The sequence below is a fragment of the Cyprinodon variegatus genome, unplaced genomic scaffold (assembly GCF_000732505.1).
Source record: "Cyprinodon variegatus isolate N-32 unplaced genomic scaffold, C_variegatus-1.0 Scaffold876, whole genome shotgun sequence".
In the NCBI taxonomy this organism is placed as follows: domain Eukaryota; kingdom Metazoa; phylum Chordata; class Actinopteri; order Cyprinodontiformes; family Cyprinodontidae; genus Cyprinodon; species Cyprinodon variegatus.
The window spans coordinates 36,793-55,462 of record NW_015151329.1 but is presented as its reverse complement, the minus strand read 5'-3'; the positions used below and the strand labels follow the sequence as shown (position 1 = coordinate 55,462).

At 37.5% G+C, this 18,670-nt stretch overlaps 3 protein-coding genes across 3 annotated transcripts in view; 2 read left to right on the top strand and 1 right to left on the bottom strand.

The window, feature by feature from the left end:
- The first annotated feature begins 2,025 nt into the window (after positions 1 to 2,025).
- Positions 2,026 to 7,738, top strand: dctn6 (dynactin subunit 6). The gene is made up of 7 exons (XM_015397633.1): positions 2,026 to 2,132; positions 2,317 to 2,381; positions 2,482 to 2,587; positions 3,289 to 3,374; positions 3,474 to 3,521; positions 3,597 to 3,739; positions 7,452 to 7,738. The coding sequence occupies exons 1-7, from the start codon at positions 2,104 to 2,106 to the stop codon at positions 7,542 to 7,544; spliced, it is 570 nt and encodes a 189-aa protein (XP_015253119.1). The 5' UTR covers positions 2,026 to 2,103; the 3' UTR covers positions 7,545 to 7,738.
- A 31-nt stretch (positions 7,739 to 7,769) lies between these two features.
- Positions 7,770 to 18,670, bottom strand: part of gtf2e2 (general transcription factor IIE subunit 2) — a 16,223-nt gene continuing 5,322 nt past the window's right edge. Inside the window, exons 3-8 of the mRNA XM_015397632.1 lie at positions 13,177 to 13,259; positions 12,538 to 12,645; positions 10,221 to 10,403; positions 9,669 to 9,762; positions 8,594 to 8,709; positions 7,770 to 8,425 (exon numbers count right to left, since the gene is read on the bottom strand). Coding sequence (XP_015253118.1) covers positions 8,306 to 8,425; positions 8,594 to 8,709; positions 9,669 to 9,762; positions 10,221 to 10,403; positions 12,538 to 12,645; positions 13,177 to 13,259 — 704 coding nt within the window. The 3' untranslated portion in view covers positions 7,770 to 8,305. The remainder of the gene's footprint in view (positions 8,426 to 8,593; positions 8,710 to 9,668; positions 9,763 to 10,220; positions 10,404 to 12,537; positions 12,646 to 13,176; positions 13,260 to 18,670) is intronic.
- Positions 14,232 to 18,664, top strand: smim18 (small integral membrane protein 18). The gene is made up of 2 exons (XM_015397634.1): positions 14,232 to 14,448; positions 18,223 to 18,664. Exon 2 carries the CDS (start codon positions 18,228 to 18,230, stop codon positions 18,540 to 18,542), a length of 315 nt encoding a protein of 104 aa, XP_015253120.1. The 5' UTR covers positions 14,232 to 14,448; positions 18,223 to 18,227; the 3' UTR covers positions 18,543 to 18,664.

Here is an 18,670-nt window from a genome sequence, read left to right as displayed (position 1 = left end):
CTTATTTATTTTTTGTTCTGAGGTATGACAGGAAGTTATGTGGATCAGTCCACTTTCTGTAAGTGTAGGGGCCTGGGAAAGGACCAGCAGGCATTTTGGGGTTTGGGGGCTTATGGTTTTTACCAGTGCAAGAGAGGTAGGACAAAATAAAAAGTTTGTCCTCTTTAATTGTTGGCAAAAATAGAAAATAAACCATCCAAAACCATCATTAAGACTGAACATTGGAACTTATTTTTTCCTGCATATAGAAACTTGGCCCCAGTGCCTTAGTGGTGGCTTAATTGGAACTTTAATTGGATGTTTGGAGTGGCAAACAATCACCACTACCTCCTCTAATTACAAACGTGTATACTTATTGTACATTTGGAACATTAGACTAACGACATGAGAGTGATTTTTCAGGGAAATACAGAAAATGCAATTTTAGATTGGTTTGTCAATTTCTTTTTATGATTAGAATTTTAAACTGTTGTTTTGCGCTTAAATATCTACTTTACTATCCATTCGAGCGACCCCACACTAGAAATAACAATCTAAAAATTCATAAAACTTTACCTTTATCCCTATTTGGAGTAGCTAAATAAGATGCCAATGGAATGAGTTTTGTTTTTTTTAACCATTAAAATAAGATCATTAGATATTATGAACTTGAAATAAGACACTGCAGTTTTTTTTTTTTTAATTAATTTAAATGTAAATTATCTTATTCCAATTGCAAAGTGTCTCAATTACCAGCTTTATTCAGGAAAAATTCTCTTATTTTAGGAAAAATTAACTTGGATTTATTTTTTTTTTTTACATTGCATTCAAATGCCAATGCACCTCAAGGCAGTGCTTTCAAGTAGACCTTTCATGAAATACCTGGATGCATTTAAGCAAACTTCTATTTAAAGACACCATATCAGTTAAAAAAAAATATCGCTGCATGCATAGTTGTACTTTAAAGCAACCATTCAACAGACAGTGAAAACAAACAGACATTCATTAAAAAAACAAAAAAAACAAACAGGATATAGGGTAAAAACACAAAATGTGAACGTAAATACCGGTAGTCCTAATCATTTTTTGTGGTGTGCAAAGGACCATCTCTGATTTAAAATTCTGTTCTAAATAAAATTAAGATATGGAAAACAATTTCCCACCAATCTGAACTGCCTGATTTTTTTTATTTATTTTTATTTAATGAAACAAGTACAACCGTAAAATATAGATGACATTTTATATAAAATAAATAGCTTTATGGAAATTGTTTAATATAATTTGAGGTTCACCCGTACAACAAATTCAACTAGAGACACAATTATGACGTCATCTACAAAAAAAGAGGCAGAGCAGTTTATAATTTTTAAGGAAACGGTTCATTCAGACATTATAGCATATGCTGCACATCTTGGGTAACACCATCCCAAGTCAATTATGCAGCTCATGAACTTTAGATAAAACAAATGTATAAAATGGGACATTGACATTCTAGTAATTTGACTAACCCCAATTAGTTCTACATGTCTAAAAGAAAATGAAAACAAGAATATAAAGACCTGGAGAACACTGGAGATTAATAAGAATATAAATGTAATAATAAATAGGGCAAAACTGAGAAATATTTCCAAAGTCTACTGCCTAATCTAAATCTTCATGTATACCATTGAACTTTTAAACACACTTTGAACTTTAAATGGTATATTAATAACTTTAAGACATTGACTCAATTTCGAATGAATTTTCTATCTTTTGAAATGATTTTCCTCTACATAGGTCATTCAAAAATTATCGACCTCTTCCCTGAAAAGACCTGTTTAACATTGTTGAAAAGGTAACTTTTATTAGTCTATTTAATTTCAAACATAATTCTGATTTACAAAAGTATCTCCGAGAAAAAAAAAACGCCTTGGTTTGTTTTCCTGAAATGTGTTTACATGTTCTCATTTGCTAAAAGACTATTACCAATTGGTGGCGGTAATGCTCACCTAACATTTTTGCCATAAAAATTTCAAGAAGAAGAAGAGAACGCATGCGCAGAGGGTTAAAAAAAAAAAAAAAAAAAGTCTTTCTAATCGATAGCAGAGTGATTCAACGCCACCTCCCATTAGAATAGCTCCTGCCATGGCAGAGAAATTAAACACACAGAAAAGGTAATGTAAACACATGTTTACGTCGGTTTAACCAATAAGTTAATTGCTTTTTTTTTTTTTTTAAATAGCTATGAAACAGTGACGGGGAAGTAGTTTTATCCCTTCTTTAAAACATGTCAACAGAAGTATCTAGTTAGCATCCTAAGCTAGCATTGTTAATCGGTTCCTACTGCTCTGTTCTCAGTGTCAAAATCGCTGCTGGGGCTGTAGTCTGTGTTGAAAGCGAGATCAGAGGAGATGTTACTATTGGTAAGATGTTCTGCATCGATCACAGTACAGAAAAGACACCATCTAAGAAATCGGAATGATATTTAACATGTATTCACTGTATGTTTTCTTCTTATTTGAGGCCCTAGAACAGTGGTTCACCCAAAAGCTCGGATTATTGCAGAGGCAGGGCCTATTGTGATTGGAGAAGGCAACCTGATCGAAGAACAAGCTCTGATCCATAACAGGTGAGGAGTTGATGCAGTTTACTGGTATTTCACTAGTTAGATTTCAATATGGATGAAGCTTTGTCTCAATTTTTTTTTCTTTTTTCTGTCATGTTAAGACTGTTTCATATCTAGCTGAGAGGAAGCATTAGGATGAGCTGGTCAAGAGGGCCAGCACTGTTCTAGATCTCCTGGACAAAGCTGTAGGAGAGCTCTTTCACTGACAAAGTGCTGCATCCTAGATGCTCTAAGGCAGGCATCCCCAACCTCTGTCCTCAAGGCCCTCTGTCCTGCAGGTTTTAGAGGTTTCCTTGCTCCAGCACAGCTGATTTTAATTGAAAGCTGATTAACAGGCTTTTGGTCTACTGCAATCATTATAATCAGCAGTGCTAAAGCAGGGAAACCTCTAAAACCTGCAGGACAGCGGGCCTTGAGGACTGAGGATGCCGGCTCTAAGGAACGCTGCCACAGATCCTCCCTCCCAGCTGCTGTTGAACTTTATGATCTCTGCTTCTTCCTATAAACTAAACAAGTGCTGACAAAATAATCATTTAATCTCTCAGATGCTACCATTTGTACATTATGAATATAACCTCTCTATTAATAATTGCACTTTATTCTAGTTTCTTCTTTTTTCTTGCCTCTTTCACACCCAAATTTCCCCATTTTGACATAACAGATGTTGCTTTTCTAAAGAGCTCTACGTTTTCTTTCCATTTCAGTTATCCAGAAAACATCACACCAGACTCTGAAGTGGAGCCAAAGACCATGACCATTGGTACAAACAATGTGTTTGAAGTGGGCTGCGGTATCCTTCTTCAACCTGCCTGTTCTGTATAAAACAATTTTTTGATAGTGTTTTATGAACATGCTGAAAACTTAATTATCCTTAACTTATCAAAATCAGTATCACAAGCTTTAAAAATTGGTGATAACAATGTAATCGAATCTAAAGGTGGGTTCTAACAGATTCAAGATTTGGACAAATGTCTAATGAAGTTAGTATTCATTATTTTCCTCTGCTATCTAGCCGACGTTGGCAGGAACGTGATCCTCACCAGTGGCTGTATCATTGGAGCCTTCTGTCAGGTCAACACCTGTGAGGTCATACCTGAGAACACAGTCATCTTTGGCTCCGGATGTATGAGGAGGGTTCAGACTGAGAGACCACAGGTACAGATAAACATGGTTTAACACATCTGGGATATAGAGAAATATACCAAAAAATATAAAAGTATGGAGAATGATCATTCTTCTGTTGGGAGGGGGTATTGCAGTAGGATAAATTAATCGATTAATCTCAGTGAAAACTCGCTGCTCGTAGACTGCTAATTAATCAATTCTAAATATATAACTTAATATCCTTACCCTTAAATATCCCTGCCTGGCTGAAGGATTTTGTGTACTCAACTACAGTCCAGACCAAAATGTACAATGGCCTCAATTTTCAGAGGTAGAGGGAAAAATATGAGACTATATTTTTCTTCTATTATCGGATGCTGGTTGTAATTTAACAGTAAGTGGGATTTACAACCAAAGAAGCAAAGATGAATCACCATAATTACTGATTTTCTTTTTTTTTTTTTTTTACAGAGCCATGTGATCAGGGTTTTAAAAAATGGCCTTGGGGCTGGGTTTGTTACCAGTGTGAAAGTGTATCAAAGTTCCAAAAACAATTACTACAGTGTTAAAAAGAGATGCCAGAGAGTTTTCTCTGGATGCATGGAGTGCCATTATCTTCTTTTGTGAGGATGAGATCATTTTTTCAAATGAAAGATAATGTCTATGATACTCGCTATTAGAAGATGTCAATCCAAGCTAGCTTCGATGTGAGATGTATAATGGCCTCCCTTTTTTAATCATAATTAGCTTCATTTTCATTAACCTCAGCCAGGTCTGATTACATCCTGATCTATTGAACCACAATGAAACAAGGTTTTAAAGATGAATTAGTCTGATAGCATAATAAAGCATTTGGAACCAAAGTGAAAATGGTCCTAATGGGGGAAAACCCTCTGAGGAATGGAGGACATACTAACAATTTTCCAAGAGTGCTTTGATAACCCATTCAGGAGGTCACAATAAAACCCAGGATTACATCTAAGGCTAAGTTCACACTGCAGACTGAAGTGACCAAAACCCGATTTCTTTGCACATACAGGTGCTGGTCATAAAATTAGAATATCATGAAAAAGTAGATTGATTTCAGTAATTCCATTTAAAAAGTGAAACTTGTATATTATATTCATACATTACATACAAACTCATATATTTCAGATGTTTATTTTGTTTAATTTTGATGATTACAAATGACAACAAATGAAAATCTCAAATTCATCATATCAGAAAATTAGAATATTGTGAAAAGGTTCAAAATTGATGGCCCCTGGTGCCACACTCTAATCAGCTAATTAACTCAAACCACCTGCAAAAGCCTTTAAATGGTCTTTCAGTCTAGTTCTATAGGCTACACAATCATGGGGAAGACTGCTGACTTGACAGTTGTCCAAAAGACGACCATCGACACCTTGCACAAGGAGGGCAAGACACAAAAGGTCATCGCTAAAGAGGCTGGCTGTTCACAGAGCTCAGTGTCCAAGCACATTAATAGAGAGGCGAAGGGAAGGAAAAGATGTGGTCGAAAAAAGTGTACAAGCAAGAGAGATAACCGCACCCTGGAGAGGATTGTGAAACAAAACCCATTCAAAAATGTGGGGAGATTCACAAAGAGTGGACTGCAGCTGGAGTGAGTGCTTCAAGAACCACCACACACAGACGTATGAAAGACATGGGTTTCTGCTGTCGCATTCCTTGTGTCAAGCCACTCTTGAACCACAGACAGCGTCAGAAGCGTCTTGCCTGGGCTAAAGAGAAACAGGACTGGACTGCTGGTGAGTGGTCCAAAGTCATGTTCTCTGATGAAAGTAAATTTTGCATTTCCTTTGGAAATCAAGGTCCCAGAGTCTGGAGGAAACGAAGAGAGGCACTTCATCCACGTTGCTTGAAGTCCAGTGTAAAGTTTCCACAGTCAGTGATGGTTTGGGGTGCCATGTCATCTGCTGGTGTTGGTCCATTGTGTTTTCTGAGGTCCAGGGTCAACGCAGCCACATACCAGGAAGTTTTAGAGCACTTCATGCTTCCTGCAGCTGACCAACTTTTTGGAGATGCAGATTTCATTTTCCAACAGGACTTGGCACCTGCACACAGTGCCAAAGCTACCAGTACCTGGTTGAAGGACCATGGTATCCCTGTTCTTAATTGGCCAGCAAACTCTCCTGACCTTAACCCCATAGAAAATCTATGGGGTATTGTGAAGAAGAAGATGCAATACACCAGACCCAACAATTCAGAAGAGCTAAAAGCCACTATTAGAGCAACCTGGGCTATCATAACACCTGAGCAGTGCCACAGACTGATCGACTCCATGCCACGCCGCATTGCTGCAGTAATACAGGCCAAAGGAGGCCCAACTAAATACTGAGTGCTGTACATGCTCATACTTTTCATGTTCATACTTTTCAGTTGGCCAACATTTCTATAAATCCTTTGTTTTTATTGGTCTTCAGTAATATTCTAATTTTCTGATATGATGAATTTGAGATTTTCATTTGTTGTCATTTGTAATCATCAAAATTAAACAAAATAAACATCTGAAATGAGTTTGTATGTAATGTATGAATATAATATACAAGTTTCACTTTTTAAATGGAATTACTGAAATCAATCTACTTTTTCATGATATTCTAATTTTATGACCAGCACCTGTATGTGACCTGTATCTAACCTATGACAGTCTGAACACATAGTTTTTCTAATACGACCCAGGCCACTGGGCTTTGTGGTTCTGAATCCAATATGTATCTAATGTTTTTATGTGCGACCGCATTCATCCGCCCTGAACGCCATTAATACTCAACAAAGGTCACTATTCTGCGTCCTTCTACGCAGAAGCAGGAAGAAAAACAATCATGGCAGGCAATAATGCGGAGAGCAGTCTTTATTTTTTACTATCTTGAAAAGATTGTGTTAATACACTGCCTGAGGTTGGGAAAGATCGTTAGATGCGCTCCAGCAACATCATCCATATTTACTTCTGTAAAGACAGAACACACTCGCTTGTGATGTGACTGCGTCCTCTACTGCACATCAGAACACTTAGGTTGTGTGAATGCAGTAGGGCTGTGACTAAAGATAATTTTTCCAATTGACTCATCTGTCAATTTTTTAAATCCAAAAATGATCAGAAAGCCAAATGTTACACGATTTATAATTTTAAACCAGGTAAAAATAAAACTATTCCACTTGAGGAGTTCTGGATCAAGCAATTTTTTTTTTTCTTAAATGCAAAATTTTTACATGTATTTTACAATTTTGATTTAATTTTTGCTCTAAGTGATTTGCTCTTTCAGCTAAAGGTGTGTTTTAGTCTCTGTACTCCGGTTAACGATTGTTCGATTACTACATTAGTGGACGATTATTTCAATAATCAATTAATCTGATTGTTTCAGCCCAATAATGTAGTTCACACAGGAGATCACATAAAAGTCGCAGGTAATTCGAAATGTGAACGACCATGCAAAACAATCTGATTTCGCAAAAGAAAGTCGGAATTGAGCGTTGAGGCCTGCAGTGTGAATTTTGCCTAAATGCACCGCATATCTCACTTTTCCCAGTTAAGTTCAGAGTTAATTCAAGTGAAGCTCTCAAAAAGCCACAACATTGTGCTAATAAAACACGTTTAAATGAATTAGCATGTTTTTAATTTCATTCTGCCATCTCTGGAGAACTGAACCCTTTAACTCATGGGATGGTTAACTTGGTGCAGGGCTGTATTGAGTTGGACCTTGTTTCTGCACCTCACTGAAAGCTTTCACTGTCATTGCAGCCCCAGACCCTCCAGCTCGACTTCCTGATGAAGATTTTGCCGAATTACCACCATTTGAAGAAAACCATCAAACCAAGCCACACTACCAGTTAAATATATCGGTACACTAATTTAAATCAATTTGTTGGAAGATAAATAAAATGTACAGTTATTAAACCCATTGACGATTAGCATCCTTTGATATTTTCGATTTCAAACGTTTCTTCTTGTAAACTTGCTAGATTTGAGCTTTTTCTCTGACATTTTTTCTCCCCCACCAGCTTTGAATGATGTACTCTATGTATTGATTTAACACTGCAATAGATTTGAAACATTTTTGTGTAACAATGGAAATTTATTAAAATATGTTCAAAAGTCTTATTCTTTCATCAGTATACCGCAGCTTTTCAGAGTAAAAGCATTGAAATTTGAAATTCCACAAGAACAGAAGATGATTTTATGCTAAAGGAGACGGTGTTGTCCTCCACCCATCTGGTTTGGAAAATCAAAATGTCTCTTACTCAAATTGCACCTTTCAAAACACTTCTTTGCTCTAAATAAAATCAAAGTAATATTGATACATCTTTGACCAATATACATTTCATCTGTATGGATGATGTGCCCACTGCTGGTTAGTCTTCAGTGTGCTTACATATCTCAAAACTCTTCAGAGTCCCGTTTGATTAACCAGTGAATCAGAGGCATTCCATAACACTGCTGCTACTGGCTCCATGTAATGAATGATTACTGATCCTTAGAGGGAATGAAAGTAAAGTAACACAGGATTTTTTTTTTTTTACTGAACCGCAATAATAAGTCTGTATCATACAGCCAGCAACTTAATCTCCAGCCACCTCCGACCACAGCGAGCCGTTTCACTTCTTAGAAGGCACACCATCCGAGTAGTCCTCCAAAACTCCTTGCAGATGGTTGTTATGGGTTTTAAATTGCCTCTTCCTCTGCCCGCTTTGCTTCTTTCTCTTTTGAACTGGCATCTGCAGGGAACCCAAAAATCAGAATAGAACAGAATAAACAGGACGGTTGTTTCAGTTGACAAATCCTGAAATAAAAGTGGGAATATTTAAGTTTTACAATCAACTAAAAACGGTTTTGTTTACAGCTCCTGAAGTAAATGAATAAAAAAAAAAATAAAAGAAGCTGACCACTTTCTTTGGTCCAGTCTCTTGCATGGAAGAGATGCCCTGTTTTTTCAAGTATTCCTCAATTTTCTCTTCATCTATGGAGTCCACTGGTACGCTCCTCCACAGCTTCTGAAATTCTACAATTCCAAGAGGAACAACAAAGGTTAAAATGTATGAAGTCAAAGCCTGTAACAGGATAAATAAATACCTCAAAATGTTCACATTAAAGGGTTTAGTTTTAAGTTAGAAAAGGTGAAATGTACATATGGACATAAACTTTTTTATTTGCTTACTAAACAGATTTTTGGAGCAGCATGGATTAGAGTCCTGCACGGGTCTGATTTTTCAAAACTGAATCCACACGCATCCATTCAAGTTCAGAACCAAGTCCCGTTATCTGCAATTATCCCCATTTAAAACCTGTCAGAGACCATAAATAAGGTATGACCGGACCCGTGATGACAAAGTGAACACATAGCCGTTCATAACAGAGGCAGAAAAGAACACTGCTTCATGCTAACATGAGTTCTATGCTCAGAAATTGAAATCTGTAAATTGATCTTAATAAGGTTTGCCTTGCTGCTTTAAAAAATTATATATATATATATATATATATATATATATATATATATATATATATATATATATAGCTAATCTGGATATTTTTTAATCAATTTATTTGTAGAGTGTAGAATTAATAAGAAAATATAAGTTAAATTAATGCTGTAATTCTGTATGATACCTGTGGCCGCACTCTGTAAATAACATGCAGGTTTTTTTCCTACATGTAGATGTACGTTTTATACACGTGATCTGGTGCAGGACTCTGGCATGGATTCATAACAAAGCAGGAATCAGGAAGATTGTTGATGTTAAGGTGAAGGAGTAGGATTGAATACGTTTCCACCTTTTTCATACCCATTTTCAGTGATAAGTACCAAATTATAAACAATTATGCATAGTGATTACATGTGTCACATTTGTAGTTTTAAACTGGATTGTCTGAAAGAAAAGGTGTTCATTCAAATACAATTTCACACCAAACCAAGCCCGTTGCTATATATGCTGGTGGTATGTATTGTTTTTTTTTTTTTACCTTCATCTACCACAAACTGGCAATGCTTGTCATTGTAGAACAGGATCTTTTTCTTGTCTGGTCTTGTTACGAAGACGATCTGATCCCCCAAAGCCTGTGGGCGACACAGAAAGGGTCGTTTAAAACTTCAACTGTGGTTTTTTTATCATTCAATTTGCAAAACATCATATAGGGCCTTGCTAAAGTATTAAACTCTTGTCATGTGGCGTCTTTCTTTATAATTATATTAGCGGTTTATTGACACATTTTTAAGAAACATCTTGGGTCATTAGGATTATATTCTATATTTTTTAGATGAATTCATAAGGAAGCGAGTTTTATTTAGGGGTATCAGAGTAAGGAAGATTAAAACCAATCCACAGCATTTGGTCTACTTTTATTTGTAAGAGAATTTTAAAATCATGCATTTTTTTTTGCCTCCGATTCCCTTTTTATGTTGGTTTTAAATATAAAAATCACAGGAAAGTTTTTCACATTAAACATAAAAAAATATGAGAAACATTTTTTGAAGACAGTCTTGCAGTTCTGTAAATGAAATCCTCTCCGAATCACCTTGATAGCCTTGGCTGAATTAGGGAGTCCCTCCTCTACATCATCCAGCAGAACTCCTCCCAGGCCCAGCTGGTCATGTTTGTCCAGCAGCCTCAGTAGGGCTTTCTTGTCCTTCAGGTTGTATTTTGGCTTAAAACCATACGTTCCATCACGAACCTCAATTTTTGGGTTGCTTACCAAGGCCTGGGTTTTAGGGATAAAAACAGAACAGATTAAATGTAAAAATGTGGCGCAAACATTAATTTAATCTTACATTTAATATAAATGTAGTTTGGAGATACCATGTATTTGAATGTTATTTAAAAATGAAGGAAATACCCATACAAACATTTTGATTTTTACATGTTTTGCTCCATGCCTCTAAATGGCTTCTTTCTGTTGCACCACCAGAGATGATGCTTACAGTACTATATACATTTTATTTCCAATTAGCCAGAACTTTTCTTTTATTTGTAGAAGACTAATAAAAACAAGTCCAACTTTTTACAGCGATAGCAGCCCCCAAATCTAATGGAAAAGAAAGATGGAACTTGATGTACATGGATAGTATAAGTATTTTCTTATTATTTTGTACTTCCCAGTTTGAGGATTTTATGTTCTAATATTTATAATTTAGCTGGCTATTGTTTTCAGAAAATAAATTATTTTATAACATGTGAAAAGGAGTTGCCTGATTATGGGAATTGGAAGATTTTCTGCTGCATTAGGCCTCAACAGTGAATGGCTGATGGGAAATATTGGCTACGTTCACACTGCAGGCCTTCATGCTCAATTCCGATTTTTTTGTGAAATCCATTTTTTTTGCGTTGCCGTTCACATTTCCAAATCTATGCGACTTGTATGTGATCTCCTGTGTGAACTGTGGTCATACAAGGCAAGTGTCACGCATGAGCTGTAGAGGACGCACTGACGTCACAGGCCAGCTTGCTCTGTGTTTACGAAAGTAAACATGGATGGTAGTGCCGGAGCGCATCTAGCGATCTTTCCCAACCATAATAACACAATCTTTTCAAGATGGTTTAACATAAATACTGCTCTCTGCATCATCATCTGCCATGGTTGTTGTTTTTCTTGGCATTTCTTCATAGCAAGACCCAGAATAGTGACCTTTGTCAGGTAATAATGGCGTTCAGGTCGGGTGAATGTGACCTGGCCGTTAAGAAAAAGGTCGCATTTGAAAAGATCAGATTTGATTCAGGACCACATAGCCAAGTGGCCTGGGTCGCATTGGAAAAAAATGGATCTGTGTTGTTCAGACTGCCATGAAAAGATCAGATACAGGTCGCATTTGAGCATTTTGGAGTATTTAAGTGGCCAAAAAATGTCTCCAAGTTTCTTTCATTAGTTTCCTATTTTTCAGTGGTTTTCATAATCGGTTCCCAGAGTCCACTGTCCTGCATGTTTTAGATGCGTCTCTGGTCCAGCACACCTGCATCAAATGATAGCATTACCACCTCAGCAACCACCACAGGGTGCAAAGCCCTGCTAATCACTGTTTTATCTAAGGCAGGTGTGTAGTGGCAGGGCAATACCCGACACAAGGAGGACAGACACAGAGTTCAAATTCATGGACTGCGTCCTCCAAAGGCCAGATTTGTAGGCAGATTACATCATAGCGTGCCGCCGAGGTCTGTTCGGTTTGCAAGACAATATACATTGCATTTGGATGAAGGTGTTTCCTTCGACATTAGGGTGCCGTTATTACCTGCTGCCAAATCCCAGCAAGCCTGCAACTGATGCTGAATCACAATCTAAGGGCTGAATGGGCCACTTATCCTACCCACTACATGGTTTGGGATGGCACTTAACGTGGCAGACCCTCCGCGGGAACGAGCAACTCGAGGGTTAGAGCTCATGGTTGGTGCTTAGGGGCCAGTTTGTCATTGGCCTTCACTTACAGGTTAAAGCTAAACAAAACCCCAAAATTGGCCAAATATTGTGATTATTGCATTTTTAAAGTCAATTTTTGTTAAGATCTGCAGTAGACTAGATTTTTTTCCCCAGAAATAAATGTTCCTCTTATTCGTTTTCTTTTAATAAGGATTACTTATAAGAAAACCTTATAAACAAAGTTCATAAAAACAAAATTGCAAATGCATGAAGTAGAAAAAGAGAAAAAAAATGTCCCAGACTGACTTACTCTGAGCTGTACATCCCATATGACAAGCATTTAAACAATCTACTCCCAAGTCTGTTTCGAATGACAAATTGGGTAAACCTGAGGATTTTTATAACCCCTCCTCAAGATGAAAGGATAGAAATTATTTCCTGTTGAGGTGATAAAAATAGAGCAACCCTGATCATGACAGGAGCACACCTCTGTCATCAGCCATTGTTTCTGTTTCATACTGATGTCAAGAAGTTTGGTCTCATCCAGGATCTCGTCGAGGGTCAGAAAGTGTGTGTCACCATTTTGATGCCTCGTCTGTGAAAGGGACAAAATCAGACAAAGTTAACAATTAAGAAGATTAACACCTGCGAACAAATTTTTGATTTATTTATCATTTAACCAAACCATGGACAGGGATTCAGCCACATCTTCTACAAGTTAGTACTTTAAATGTCAGGCCGTTTTACACTATTTAAAACTCACAGCCTCCAACAGAAGGGATAAAAGTAGAAACATACGAAGAAATCTGTCAGGCGATGTGCGAGTTCAGCAAAAAAGATGAGTCACAAAGCTTGTTGACAGAGGGTCACTATATTTCAGCAGGGCTGCAGCCTGATAAACAAGCTGTTTATGTACCCAAAGAAGCTAGAGAGCAAATGTTACACAGTGGGCAAGTCTGACTCATCTGGCTGATGCCATAACACAGAAAATCAGCTTTTTAAGAAGCTGTGTAGGAGATGACCATAGGCTGTAAAAAATAATAGTGGTAAGGGTAGATTATGTAGATATGGGATTACAGGAAAGCAGTTTTTAAATACAAAAATATTCAAATCTCCATATGGTCACCTTCATGTAGTTGACAATCTTGGCCAGGCAGCCGAACTTGTACCCAGAGCTTGCCTTGATGTTGATGTTTCCATTTGCAGATTCTGAGGAAGAGAAAAATAGTTGAAATCAATAATATAGTATTTGGGCAGCAGGAAGATGTACGAACAGCAAGATGGTAAAAAACAACAAAAAATGTGTAAAAATTAAAGCGATGCAATGTTTTAGCCAAAATTTAGAGAAATTGGTATTGAATCAATATTCTGATACAAGTAATGAAGCTACGCTTAAATGAAGCCTTGTTTGAACATCCTAGCAGATTTCTGTAACCCTCTGTTCCAACAAGTAAGAATTTAGATTTTTATTTTGAAATACAAAACAATTTGTAAAGTGGACGGAAACCATTGTTAAATCACCCAATTCAGAAAATTATCCAACCAGAAAAAAATGAAAAAAAATCACATAAAATAAGTGCATTCAGACCTAATTAATCGTGATAAATACTGATTAAATATTAAGAAAAATTAATTGTGATCAAGATCTTTTTTCTTTAACAGAGCAAACTTAATAAAAGCAACGGACTGAAAAACTGATGCACGGAAAGATCTTTCTGCTAAAAATGCCTGGATTTATTATTTTTTGGGTACAATTTAAAGGATGATGTACATACATTGTCTTTAAATAACTCACTATCCAAACTACAAAAACCTGCACATATATTTATAATATTAGTACAAAAAATAAAGGATGTAAGGAATGCAACTTTTGGCAGGATAAGCCCTATATTTAACAAAATACAACGAAGTAAGGAAAATCTAATGGGAATCCTATAAACTCAAGTCTATTCTCTCCTTTAGTGCAGTCATGCCATCCACCCCCACCCAATTGGTCTGAACAGACTGCTCACCAATCACAGATGACAACAGACACCGATTCATTAATGATTCATAGTGTGGGCAGCAGCCTGTGTGGTTGATAGCTGAATAGTGGGCAGGACGTTTTTTTGACAGTTTGGCAAACCAATGGCATTGGGGCAGGGGTGGGAGGAACGAGCCAATGACGTGGGACAAGCCTGATCTGTTTAGGAGATGCATGAAGAGCTGCAAGGAGTGGCGGAGGAGAAGAGCGGGTGCACGAGCCACGGCTGAATGTGCATGAGTGTGCTGAGGAGAGCAGGTGGATGAGTGAATTGGAGGAAGAAAAAACAAAAAAACAGGAGACAGGGGGAGAAACTGAAAGCAGGAGAGCACATCTCTTATCCAGCATCTTTGAGAAGCTGAGCCAGACGCACAGGTGAGTTTTTACAGATAGAGTCTGGATCGTAAGAATGTGTACGATATAAATCCATCTCAAGCCCAGTTTGATTTAAAAATACAAACTGCTGTTGGTTTCATTTCAGGAATAATGCTAGCTGTTTTACTGCATTTTGCTGCTGAATCATAAACACTGAAATCAGCAAAATAATATTTGCAACTTCATTTCTTTTGCTTGACATCAATCAAAGCCAAAACATCCTTAAATAAAACTAAGCATCCGTTATAAAACCCTTAGCTGTTTGATGCAAAAGCAAAGCTAAACCTACTTGGACACAAAAACACGCATGATTAAATAAACATGGACCAATCTGTCTGCACTCTTCTCTGGTTGAATAACAAGCCTCTGAGTATTTGTGTCTGCGCAGGCGTTCATGGGCATCATGTCTGCGTCTGTCAGAATGCACATCTCAGTGCAAAACGCGGCAAACCACACAGCGGTTAAAATATGCGAATCGAGAGCCAGGGAAGCACTATCAGGATTGTGCGTTCGTTCTGCGTGGCGGACAATTTTTTAAGAGCATTTCTTGGTCCAAGAAGCACGGCTGGGTGGGGCTCTTGTAAAGGGGGTGGGGAACAGATGCTACAGGGAGCAAACTGTCCCTTAACGCAAACGGGAAACGCAGAAAATATCAAGCAGGAAACATGGGGGTTGGAGGAGGTCAGGCAGCAATTATGAGTCAGTGAGGTTGTTGCCATGGCAATAAAATAAGGGAGGGTAATTGATTTTGTCTAATAAGTTTATGGTAAACACGGATTATAAACTAACTGCATGAACTAAATTGGGACCTCCTGCTGTCATCACAGAAAACATCTCAAAATAAAGGCTTTAATTATGTATTATATTGATTATGGGCAATAAATTTAAGCATTTCAACAACATACTTTGTGGAATACACTACTATAACAACTAAAATGACACAAAAAAGTTATTTAACCTATCTTTTTCCAGAAAATGTATGTGTGCTTGTGTCACTGCTACCAAACACAAATACTGCTCATTGTATGCAGTTCTTCAAAAATAAATTAGACAAAATTAGCAGGGCTTCAAAGTATCTTGCAAACTTAGTGTGACAATGTGTCACTTAAAGTTATTTGCATTTCCCAAAGAACTGCCTGGATTGCAAAAAAATGTTAGAAAATAATTTAACAACCTTCCAATCAGGTTCTCTATGCCTATAGCATATTTTCATGAATGCGTTTTGCAAAGCTTGTAGAGTCAAATAACTACTGATAGTTTGAGTGTTTTAAAAGCAGGTGGCTAGTGGGAGGTTTTAAGCAAGACCCAGTTTTTTGACCATCAGATTAATCTGTTACTCTAAAATTGTTCTTAGGTATGATAGTGTTTGGGTGGTTGGTTGTATTGTCTGTCTCTCTGTGTTCTGATTGACCAACAACCTGTCCATGGTGTAGCCCTTCTAAAGCCCAGTGGGAGCTGTAGATTCATGGGCCCAGCTACCCAGCAAAGTTAAATAGCTGATTGGACGGACGGATGTTACTATATGAGGCCTATGCTTACTACAAAACTAAAGCAGAAAGGCATAACACTTTTTATATATTTGTTTATCACAAGTAATATTGTCATTAGGGCTGGATAAAAAATAAAAATAAAAAATCGATTCCTTTAAATTTTTCAAAATTGATGTCTAGGGAATGAGATCGATTAGTTTTATAGTGACGCGGTGACGTTCACATTCAAATGAGCAGGAAGATGCGCTCAGGATGCTAGACAGCTGCAAATATAGCCAATAGGTTGACTGAAGTCATTAACAAATGGGTGCTGACCAGCAAACACCCTGTAGTTGTTTAAAGACAACACTGCAAATATGGTTTGTGCAGAGGAGATGATGCAGCTCATGCATGTCTGCTGTGTCCCTGCTGTGTCATATCTGCTTGCTCATGTGAGGCTTTTTCACTCTTCACAAACAAGTTTGCACTTTGCGTTTAATGTAACAGGAAAAGATAAAATACATGAGTATTTTGAAACACAGTTGAACCACTTTCATTATTGTAAAAACTGATCGAATCGAAATTAATCGATTTAGAACAGAATTAATCAAAATCGAATCGATTCAGGACTTTGGCAAAAAGTACCCAGCCCTAATTGTCATTGTAAAATCCATAAAAATGCAGCTCCAAAATTTGGTGTTGGCAAGACTTCAAACTGCCCACATAATTCTGAGAGGTGTAAGTAAGTGGTAGAGTTTAAATTATTGAACACGGCTATCAAATCAAAAATGCAAAGCCTCAAGAGAACGGTAGTGAGAGTTTGACGTAACAAGAGGCTACAAGATTTGTTCCTAAGCTAGGTTAGGATGCTTTTTCAACATTAAAACAAGAATTTTAGGTGAAACTTCAGTTATAGTTGTAAGCTCTAAAAAGAAATGGACAGTAATTCTAAATGCAAGAAAACTGGTAAAAAAGGAAGCACTTCAGCTCCTCAATGCAGGTTTTCCCCATTTCTAAGTAAACTGGGTCAGCCACCTCTTTCTCTCTGCTGCTGTGTGTGTGGCAGTAGCAGGAGTATGCACACTCATGTATGCATGCACTGGTCAGTGTGGATTTAGAGTGGTAGGGGTTGGCAGAAAGAACAACTGAGGAGAGACAGACTGTCTGACCACGTGGCTATATAACAAGATATTAAACAAATACATCTCAGAGTTCCTTAAATGCAAACTCTGCTTAAAGAAAAGCAACCCATCATTGTATAGATTAAAAATAAAGACTCAAATAAATAAAAGTTTAAAATTCTAGACACAAAAATCACACAAGAAAAAAAAACAGGCATAGATCACAATTTCATCATTGTAATGTTTACTGGTATTTATCAACATTACATAATCCTCTAATACAACCCTAGTGTAGCCTGATAAACCTGACTAAATGTGAAATCAAAAATGTCTAATTTAGTCTGACCCAGATGAATGAGACATCGGAAGATTGTTGATGAGAACAACCGTTGTCTTTCAAACCATGTCTGTGCGTATTGGCCAACGCTCTGACCAATGAGCGCAACCGACTGTGACGTAGTAAGCGCAACAGAAAGCTGGTGGGGGAGTGTAAAGGAACAGCTTGTCGGTAAAACAGCGAATACGTCCTTCTTAAAAATGAATGAGCCTAGAACCTCACCCTGCTCACGTTTCAACCAAAACCCCAAGTCTAATCCTTCCAAAAACTGATTCCAAAGCTGAGTCAAACGAGAACTGTTCAATAGTTGTTGCCATCTTCCTTGTTGTGCTTCTCGAGCGTCACGCAGCTTAGTCGTCCTGCCCTCAAAACCCCGCCTACTTTGCATCCAGACATTCAAAACACATCTCTGCGTTGTGATTGGCCCGCCAGTTCTAGGGCCTTGGGCATTGATGGAGGCTAGACCCACTCGCAGACAAAAAAGATTCTGGCCTCTGGCATAAGATTTCCGTTTCCTGACATTAGCTAAGAACATCTTTACCTTCCTGTTATCAGCTTAAATTCTTGCTCTGCCATGTTGTAGAAAATATGTTTGGTTTATATGATCTCTTGCTCCATCATAGTCATGAGCTTATTAACAAATCATTTTTAAATGACAAAAAAGTGTTTCATACCTTTAAGGAGTGCATTTTTCCTTTCCTTTACAGAAAAGTAAAATCATTTAGACCTTATATTACAATATTGTTTATCACCAAAATGCTTTCTTTAAAAAATTTTTTAAAAACTAAAAAAAGACGCCCTGAATTTCTCAACAGTGTCTCTCTGTGATGCTTTTGTCTCTAACCAGAAAACATGGCCAACATCACCACCACAATTCACCAAAGTAGTCTCCCTGAGGCAGTCCCTCTATCCCGCGTCTCCTTTCAGGTCCAAGAAGTCTACCCATTCCATGATGGCTGGAACATTGCCTGTTTCATCATCCTTCTACTTTTCATCCTTACCGTCCTGTCGCTGACTGCTCTGGCCGTCCTCTATGAGCTGCTAGACTGTGGATGCTGCGCTAAAGGAAAAACACACCACCAGCTTCAAGAACAAGGGCCAGGAAGCTGCGGCAAGCTCATGACCAGCATTTGCAAGGAGCCAGAATCTCACACAGAAGTGGTATAGAGCCAACAGGGAGTGATAAAAGGGAAAATAGCATTTCCACTCACATAAAAAAGGACTAAAATCAACAAAATATTTTCCCATTTACCTACTGTAAAAATGTATATTAGACAAGTAATGAAAGGGAAATA

What these genes read in the sequence shown, in the direction of transcription:
- dctn6 (XM_015397633.1), top strand. Translation starts at nt 2,104, where the DNA reads ATGGCAGAGAAATTAAACACACAGAAAAG. An exon ending in CAAGCTCTGATCCATAACAG is followed by an intron (nt 2,588 to 3,288) that starts GTGAGGAGTTGA and finishes TTTCCATTTCAG; the next exon opens with TTATCCAGAAAACATCACAC. An exon ending in CAATGTAATCGAATCTAAAG is followed by an intron (nt 3,522 to 3,596) that starts GTGGGTTCTAAC and finishes TCTGCTATCTAG; the next exon opens with CCGACGTTGGCAGGAACGTG.
- smim18 (XM_015397634.1), top strand. Translation starts at nt 18,228, where the DNA reads ATGGCCAACATCACCACCACAATTCACCAAAGTAGTCTCCCTGAGGCA.